Here is a 9,814-nt window from a genome sequence, read left to right on the forward strand (position 1 = left end):
ACGAAACTAACTGTCATGTGTGAGGCTGACATTTACACGGAAGCGAAACCTTGGCCTTGAGCACAGCACTTCCATGGATACCTCTAATGTGTAGCCCTTTTCATACTGAGATTCAAGATAATTCCCCTGGCAACTGTTCCCGGATCGTTATATTTTGGTTCATTCGCACTGCCAGAGTTATCCCGGAAACTGTGTAAATTAGTGAACTGTGACCTAGGCTTGGTCAAATTTCACTGTGATAATAGAACAAATTATAAACTAAACGGATTTATCTGCAGCAGTTCCCTGCTCTTTATTATCGATACCTTTTCGAAAATGGTTGCTTCATGCTATAAGGTTTTTTTTTTTTTGGAGGCAGGTTTGAGGCAGTCTATGCAAAGTTGTAAAAAGAGTGCATTTTGAATGACAAATATGCTATAAATGAAACGACACGATGTGATGTGGTTCAGTGAGAAGGCTGTGATACGCTTATGAGGTAAGAATATCTTTATGTTAAGTTTTCACAGATCTATTTTAGGTGTGTACAACAGTCATAAATCCAATGAAGGATGACAACGTCTTGCTGAATGTGTAAATGAGTTTGTATATATATATATATATATATATATATATATATATATATATATATATATAGTTATTTATTGATTTTAATTATCAATTATAGTACACAACATGATGTATTACTAAAACTAAGATTTTACCCTGATTATAAAGATTATACCCTGCCTGGGAGAAAAATAACTCGTTTAATATTAATGAAGCAGTTAAAAGTAGAATGGCTGTAGTTAATGTCAGTGCTTAACAATATTCAGGAATACTGAAGAAACTTCTGTTTTACAAAATTAATGTAAGCATTACATTTAGATTTAAATGTTTGTGTGTGTGTATTTTGATATAGTGAAGTTTGTTTGTCTTAAAATGACAAATTACTCTTGTGAGCTGGCATGAGTTTTTTTTTTTTTGTCTCAGGTGTTCAGTTGTTGTGGCCTGTCAATGCACTTTATACATTTCATTAGATTAATTGCATGATTTAAAAGCAATGTAAATACAGAGAACAATTTGCATGGAAACGTTCTAAGTTGATACAATTTAGAATAACATTCTAAATTTAATTGTCATTGTGATGGCAGATTTAAACTCACGATGACTTTAATTTAAGTTTAGGAAATGTCAAACAACAACAATAAAACATGCAAACTGTTGCCTTCATATATATATATATATATATATATATATATATATATATATATTTTATACTGATATAAAAAGAAGCGCACAAACTGTTTTACAAATCTACAAAGCTCTAAAACATGCAGTGTGTTGTAAAATGGTATAAAATAAGAACTGTATATTGCAAAATATAAAACATTATTTAACATGGGTCAAATGGATTTTTTCTTTTTCAAAACACAGACTAAAATCAGGACGGAAATCATGTTGACTATTCTTCTGATCACGTCAATGATTGGCCATGGTAAAACATGCATCATTAGTTCTTTCTAAGTTCTTTATATGTTGCTGTTTTTGTCCTCACGAGGTCTAATAAAAGACATGTTCTGCTCACATGAAGTCAATATCTATGATTTAACAGGTCAGTCTTGGGACAGCTATGGAACAAACTTCGTCACAGTATTCCCAGAAAACATAGCCTTCTACTACCCAGATACTCCAGTCAATGCTCTCAGTATCACTGCTCTCTTTCCCAACACCAAGGTGGACATCTTCATCTCAGAGGTATTGACATACTCGGGCACACTGCCAGCAGGAAAGCCTGTATCTGTGTTGATGGATATTGAGGAATACCACCTCGGTTCTACATCTCAGACTGTCAGAGTCAGCAGCACAGAGCTCATCGTGGTGCAGTCAATCAGCAAGAAAGGAAACAGTGTGCAAACTAATGTTGTTCAGCCACTGAAAAACCACGGTACGTTGTATACCATCCCTTCACTGAATTACGGTCAGATGCTTAATACTTTTTATCAGTCGGCAGGAAACGTCGACGGGAGATACAGCTCTTTCAGGCTGGTTGTTATCAATGGAGAAAATTTGATGAAAAATGTAACAATTGTAAAACTGGCTAGAAATGAGACCTACACGCTCTTTCCCTACACTGCTCTTCAGCTCCAAACTGACGGGACAGAAACTGCGGTTTATTCTGATGATAGAGTGGCTGTGATGTTGACCCATCCTTGTGTAGAAACGGAAGAATGCAGATGCAACATGGTGCTGAACCAACTCTATCCCGACAGTCTGCAGGATAGCAGATTCGTCGTACCCTCAATACTCAGCACCAGCAACTTTTGGCTACATGTGACGTCCTCCGTGAAAACCAGTGCCAGTGGCGGGGGTCTAGGATTGAGTACTTTGAATGCCTATTCCTCAGAACTCCTGGCCCTTCCATCTCTGCAGTTTGAATCCCAGTTCATCATTACATCTTCTCCTGCTTCTCTTCAGCTTGTCGGTCCAGGAATCATCGTTGAATTGATCTCACAATATATGTTCTCTGCGTGCTACCTAGCACCTGTCAGCTCGACAGATGCCAAGGCCTTAATCATAGCAGAGACAAGTTACAAGGATAGTGTGTATATGGATGGTGATTTGATTTCATCCACTGCATGGAGCACCATCGCCAATTCGGTGTACTCATCAGTGATAGTGCCTCTTAATGACATGCGTGTCATCTGGCATCCATCCACAAAGATTGCTGTGTATGTGTTTGAGATGAGCGCACATATGTATGGTGGCCCTGCTATACCTCTAAGCGAAAAGCCAGGTAAGAAATGTGAGCTATCTGGTAATGGTGATGTCAGCTACGCTAATAATTGTTCTTTTTTGTATTATGTAGTGTTATTCTAACATCATCACAAGCATCTGTCATTTACACTAGTTTCTATATTGGTACTGATGGTTCCATAAAGAACCTTTACCATCCATGGAAACTTTCCATGTGGCAAAAGGTTCTCCACATTAAGAAAATAAAGATCTGTTCACTTGAAGGCTTGTTAGGGAACTCAAAATAGTTGGCCTTGCTGTGAATCTTTTTTGTTTCAAACCTCTATGACTTTCATTAAAATATTTTGTAAAATGCTTTAGTATTTTTTGTCCATATAATGAAAGTCATTGTAATCCAGTGTTGATTTCGCCTCTGTTAAAGTTCATTGTAAGGACAAAAACAGTTCTTCTAAATAAAGATTTTCATTATGTTCCAAAGAAAGAAAGTCATATAGAAAGTGGAATAAAATCTGAGTAAATTATGACAATTTCCTTTTCTTTTCTTTTTTTAATGGGGGATTTTTTTTTTCTGTACGCACACATTGTTATCTTACCACTGTTATTGCACAGGAAAAAGTTCATAGTTCATTGAATGCTGTCTCAATATAGCAAATCACGGTTTCACAATCAAAAGCTCCCATCAATGGAACTAATAATGATTTTTCAGCAAAAACTGTAAACTTCAACAGCAAAAAGTAGAAGATAAAATACAAAAAAACATTCTTTTTGCTAACTGAACTTTTAATGAATAAAATACGTCGTAAGAGCGTCGTAAGAGCAAAGTTAAATCTTTTGGTTAAAATCTGCCACAGTTAACACTATCTGGAATGTGTACTAGTGTGGTTTTATTGTGTTCTCTTGGAATTAAAGTAAAATATGCTAATATTGGAATTTGGAGAAGAAAATTTAAAAAAATGATTCCAATTTATGGCAGTATTGTACAAAAAGCTTTCAAAATGAACTTACAAAACCACTGCTAAAGAAAACATTAGATTTTTGTTGTGGGTTTGGCAAACACTCTTAAAATAAAGATTCATTGGCATCTATGGTTCCATAAAGAACCATATTTACTGAGTAACTAAAGAAAAAATGGTTAACTCTTAAAAATACATGTTGCAAAAGTTGGTTTTCAAAGCAATACCAATAAGATTCATTCTGGGCTCCCCTTAGTGTGAAGAACTTTTTATAGTATAATGAAACTTTTTATAAATAACCTTGTGCAATGGAAAGGTTCCATGGATCTCAATGAAGTACAAGAATTTTTAAGAGTATTATTTTAATGACTGTCATAACGGTTCTTCTGTGGCATCACCACCAAAAAATAAAAAAAGTTTCCTTTTTGGAAACGTTATTTTTAAAAATGTACACTTCTTATGTACTTACTAAAACATAAGTGTTGTGTTTGTGTGCATTTAGACTCTTCAGGCTGTGCGTTGGTTCCGTCTAAGTTTGACATCATCGTCACACCTCAAACCTGGCCTGAATCCCATCAGTACTGTAAGCTCATAAGTGATGAGCTATTCAGTCCCAGCAGTGAAGCGGCTCATGAGGAGATGGCCAGCATCCTGAGTAATGAGAGTATGAATGAGAGGTTCTGGATTGGCGTGCGTCGCAGACTGCTGGATTTAGACTGGTACCGGCAGAAGGGTAACAGCTCACACGACTTGTCATACACGCGGTGGGGAACTGGGGAGCCAGGTGTTGCTGCGAATGGCTTGTGTGCTTCAGTAGTCCCAAACCTAAGCATGGATTTCCAGTGGGAAACTACAAACTGCTGTACTCTACTGAAGTCTATCTGCTACACAAGGCCTCAGTACTTTCCTCTGTACTTTCCAATCTCAGATGAGGTCAAATGAGACGGATAGTAATTCTAATGTTCCAAAAAATAATGTTTAATAATAAAAACTGGCCAAAGAAAACAACTTGCCAGAATTCAGTTTATAATTTATAGCTGTATACATCATGTAATTACATACTGCTAATATACAAACTTCATTAACCCTCATGTTATGTTTCACCTAGAAAGTATATTCTTTTTTTCCTGAAAATGCTTGTTAATATAATTGCATTACTAAATCTCACACGGGGTATAACTACTTCTCCAAAAAAGGATGTCCACACTGTTTATCTAACAATACTTTATTATTGTTATTAGCACTTTATATTTCCAAAATAAAGATATATACTTAAAAAAAAAAAAAAAAAGTAAGATTTTAGGATACATTAAAACAATCTGCATATCATTGTCTAGGAAGTTTTTTTACCCAAATAAACCAACTTTCACACCTCAGACCTCGTGTGTGCATTGTATTTCCTTTCTATTTCCATTTATGCATTTAGCAGATGCTTTTATTCAAAGTGACTTGCAATTCATTGTCAGAAAAAAGGCGTGAGAACTGTCACTAGGGCGGCATCTTTTCAAAAATACATCTGTTAACTTATTTACCCCTAAAAGGTGCATATTGGTATCTTAAACTTATAAGTAGTACCTAAAATGGACACATTAATACCTTTTTAAAAGGTACCACCCAGTGACAGCTTTTGTACCTTTTTTATGAGTGTAGAGGAGTGAGGAATTGAGAGATGATTGTGCTGTGAGATTATACAGCATGTGTTATGACTAATAGTCATATGTCAACAGCTCATTATGCAAACTTGCATGGAGACACTAAATGAGTTTTGAATGCAAAATAGTCCTGAGTTGTTGGGAAAACACACAAAAGAAGATTATTTTGCTCAGAGAGTGGAAGACCTGTGATCTTGAAGCATCAGGTGAGTCATTAGTTTTACTCAACTACATGAGAATGTTTATGATCTGTCTGCTGTTGTTGAAAAAGTATGGCAATAATTTCTGTCTGACTTTGTATTGGAATAACAAATTTAGGAAGAGCTTTAATTAAAATGTTTAACAATGACTTGGATTCTGTCAAAAAGTGTAGAAACTTGGCAATTATGCATTGGTTATGTTTGTGACTTCTTACAGATGTAACATCAACATTAATCAGTTTTAAGTCAATTATATTAATATGACTGAATCAGGAAGAAATATTTTCTCATAAGATCTGCACAGCTTCATATATTCTTTATGAAACTTTTGCAAGTATTTTAGTTTACAATACATGTATTGACTAACTCTTTAAATTTCAGACAGTTTTATTATCTCTGCTATTATTAACTATTATCTCTGGAAAACATTTGATAATCAGCCTAAACAAACCAGACCAGCCTAAACCAGACCAACAAACCATATCAGGCAGTTTTTTCCCAACAAAGGAGTTATAAAAGACAAAAAAAGAGGGGAAAAAACAGTTTTTATGTATCAGATTGTCTTATTTATCCATCTGATTTCTAGCTTGGTCTCTCCTGAGAACCACAGAGTGACCATGATGCTGTTTCTTCTTCTCTTCATGTCTTTGGTTTGCTCAGGTAAATCATCTCTCACAACTGCACACAAACATATGTACAAAGTTTTTTTAATCACTTAATATAGTTTATAAGTTTTATTGGTTTCATTGTTGTTTTGTGGATCATTATAAAAATTGCTCTCTATTTTATTTCAAATAATGGCACATAAAGGGTAGCTAACAATCAGCCATTCTTCAACATGGTCAGGTTTCAGGTTTTGAGTTCATTTTGCTGTTAAATTGAGTGAATGACTGTATATTCTCTTACTTATTAAAAGGCTGCTTAGCAAATCAGTGGGCATGAAATATTGAATTGAATTGATTGAAGTTAAAGTTTTTTTTTAGATGAAAGAGTGCAGAGAAATACAGGAGAAACTAGAAAACTGTAGTAAACTGAGCATGGGAATGCTATATATGTACAAAAATAATTCATTTTAAACTTATGATTTGACAGCACTATCAGTGGAGAGCTATGGGAAAGACTTCATCACTGCATTCCCAGAAAACATTGCATACTACTATCCACAGGAGTCCTCAAACACGCTCCAAATTTCTGCTTTCTACAACCACACCCTCGTCTCAATCAGCGTCAACTACACAAACGTATATAATGATAAGCTACAGTCTGGGCAGACTAAAATTGTGCATTTCCCCAAGTACATTGAGCAATATCAGTTCACAAAATCCCCTCTTTTAGTCAAAGTCAACAGCACTGAAAATATCGTGGTGCACTGGCTCAGTAAACGCAGCAACAGCGTGCAGTCTAACATCGTTCAACCTGTAAGGAATCTCGGAACACTGTATTCAATCCCATTTATCAATTACAATCAGATGATGGCGTCCTTTTACAATATGTCAGATCAGTTAGCTCCGGACAACTGGAGATACAATTCATTCAGGCTGATCGTTATCAATGCCGAGAACACTGTGAACTTTATCATAGTCCAAAATATCAGCGCGGATGGTCAAAAAGCATTTAGAATTATGCTCAGGCCTTACGAACTTTACCAGTTTCAAACTAACGGTTCGGACATTAAACTGTACTCTAACTCCAGCATAGCTGTGATGTTGACCCACCCGTGTGTAGAAACTACTGAATGTGATTGCAATATGGTGGTGAGCCACGTTCTCCCCCAAAAGCTGTGGGGTGACACGTTTGTTGTGCCATTGGTGAAGAACCTGAATACCTCCTGGCTGCAAGTGACTAACACAGCGGAAGTATGGCTGAATGGCAGAAATATAAAAACTCAACAGTCCAATTCCTCAGAGCTAATTCCGTTCCCAGAACTTAATAATGCATCTCAGTTCATCAGTGCATCAAATGTGGTGTCCATCAGACTTATGAGTCCAGGCCTCGTCTTAGAGCTCATACCAGAAACCATGTACGCCGCTTGTTACCTGGTTCAGATGAACTCGACAGAGGGTGAGGCTGTTATCATAGCTCCAACAGCCAGTATGGACAATGTGTATATAGACGGCCAATTACTGAACTCCACTGGCTGGAAACCCATTCCCTATTCAAACTACTCTTCCATATCTGTGTCGCTTAATGGTGTGCATGTCATCTGGCATCCAACCTCCAGGATCGGAGTGTACAGGTTTGAGAAGATGGAGAGTGGAATTCCTTATGGAAGCCCGGCTGTCATTTTAAACAAAAACCCAGGTAAAATTATATATATATATATTTTTTTATCCAAGAGTAAGTTAAAGTCAACATCAAATTCTACTTACAAGTTACAACCTATTGTACTTCCATTTTTGGAAGAATTCCATTTTATTTGGTTTATGAAATCAGGAGTTGATTGAATTGTGATTGGATTGGCAAAATTGTATATATTATTGAATGTCTTAATGGCACATGACATGAAATTGGATTCATTTGCAATGCGTTTTATAGAATTATATTAATTTATGATGCATAATAATACTGTTAAACACTATAACAATTAAATAGTTTTAAGAAATCCATAATTGTTTGGTACAGCAAAGATGTTAAGTAACTATTGAATATAAATGCTGTACTTTTAAATTTTCTATTCTTTAAAAAAATCTAAAAACAAAATGTACCCCAGTACTGTCTGTTTTACATAAGAAATGTTTCTTGCAAAAAAAAAAAAAAAAAAAAAACGAGCATATTAGAATGATTTATGAAGGATCAAATGACACTGAAGAATGGAATAACGGCTGATGAAAATTCAGCTTTGCCATCACAAGGATGAATGACATTTTAAAATACATTAAATTAGAAAACAGTTATTTTAAGTAAAAATATATATTTTGAACAGTAGTGTAAACAAATAACTTTGTTATTTTAATGGAAATTAATTGCTCAGAAAATGTATTATAATTAAAAATCTGTTACCGACTTTTTCTTATGAATGTATATCACAAATTATCTTCGATGTAACATACACAGATGAATCATGCCAGACCAAGAATAAAAACATTTTAAATTAGCTGACTAATATACATGACGTCATCCTACTTTAAGTTACATTAAAATGCCAATACATCAAAATTCACAGTGCATACTGTAAATGTGTTAACATATGTTTGTGTGCTCACAGATCGTAATGGATGTTTGGCAGATTCTGCACAATTTAAGACCACTACTAATGTCATGACATGGCAGCAATCCTATCAATACTGCCTAAATATAGCTTACCAGCTGAGCACACCAAGCAGTGAAATGGCCCAAAAACAGATGACCAACTTTCTGCGAAACACCGGAAGTCGCAGATACTTCTGGATCGGTCTGCGACGCAGTAACTCCATGTCTGAGTGGTACTGGCAGAAAGGCAATGACACCCAATACAGTGTGAGCTACACGAAGTGGGCTAGAGGGCATCCAGATAAGCCCTGGAAAGCTTTGTGTGCTGCTGTGTCCCAAGACGACAACAATGAGTTTACCTGGAAGAGTTTGGCCTGTTGCGCCAGACTTAGGCCAGTCTGCTACAAACACAGTGAATACTTTAGTGATATGACCTTTAATACACTATACGATCATTTTAACATCACTTAACCAAAGGTCTGTCCTTCTTGCCAAAATTCTTGACCTGAAGTTAGTAACTGCAGTAATAAATCATATTACAGAAGTTTAGTCATGGTTCTTGGTCAAATTAATCAAAGTGCTTATTTATAGAAAAGCTTCTCACTGTCTGTTACTTTATAGAAATTTGGTTGTTTTTATGCGTGTAACATAAATCAATATTTGCATGTAAAAATATATGGATCTTCTGAAAAGAGAAAAAAAAACGACATATTATTAGTTATATATCATATTTTATGGCTTCATATACTATTATTGCACAAACCAAAACTGAATAGCCTCTCAAATATGACAACTATCAAAACTTTAATGTCTGATGTAATGCATGGTGATCTAAATGAAGGCGACTAAAGTGAAATGACTGTAGGGGAATACAAGCATATGTCACTAGATCACAGTGCTCTTATTAATATCACCTATATTTGGCTTGATTCTGGTGCATTATGGGTGTGTTGGTTGAAGTTTTCGGCTCACCGTCGTCTCCATTCTGTGATGTAATTTAGGTAAATCAGAGGTTTTAATCACAGACATCTATAGACATTCAACAGTTTTTAATTTTAATCAGTCATACACATGTTTTGCTTGTAAT

General features: G+C 35.4%; 2 protein-coding genes across 2 annotated transcripts; both read left to right on the forward strand.

Moving 5' to 3' along the window:
• Nucleotides 1–3: 3 nt before the first annotated feature.
• Nucleotides 4–5,045, forward strand: LOC113115908 (uncharacterized). The gene is made up of 4 exons (XM_026283640.1): nt 4–475; nt 1,414–1,474; nt 1,592–2,773; nt 4,189–5,045. Exons 2-4 carry the CDS (start codon nt 1,435–1,437, stop codon nt 4,626–4,628), a joined length of 1,662 nt encoding a protein of 553 aa, XP_026139425.1. The 5' UTR covers nt 4–475; nt 1,414–1,434; the 3' UTR covers nt 4,629–5,045.
• Nucleotides 5,046–5,460: 415 nt separating this feature from the next.
• LOC113116811 (uncharacterized) lies at nt 5,461–9,814 on the forward strand. The gene is made up of 4 exons (XM_026285129.1): nt 5,461–5,544; nt 6,125–6,198; nt 6,631–7,839; nt 8,744–9,814. Exons 2-4 carry the CDS (start codon nt 6,156–6,158, stop codon nt 9,196–9,198), a joined length of 1,707 nt encoding a protein of 568 aa, XP_026140914.1. The 5' UTR covers nt 5,461–5,544; nt 6,125–6,155; the 3' UTR covers nt 9,199–9,814.

The sequence above is a fragment of the Carassius auratus genome, chromosome 16 (assembly GCF_003368295.1).
Source record: "Carassius auratus strain Wakin chromosome 16, ASM336829v1, whole genome shotgun sequence".
Lineage (NCBI taxonomy): Eukaryota > Metazoa > Chordata > Actinopteri > Cypriniformes > Cyprinidae > Carassius > Carassius auratus.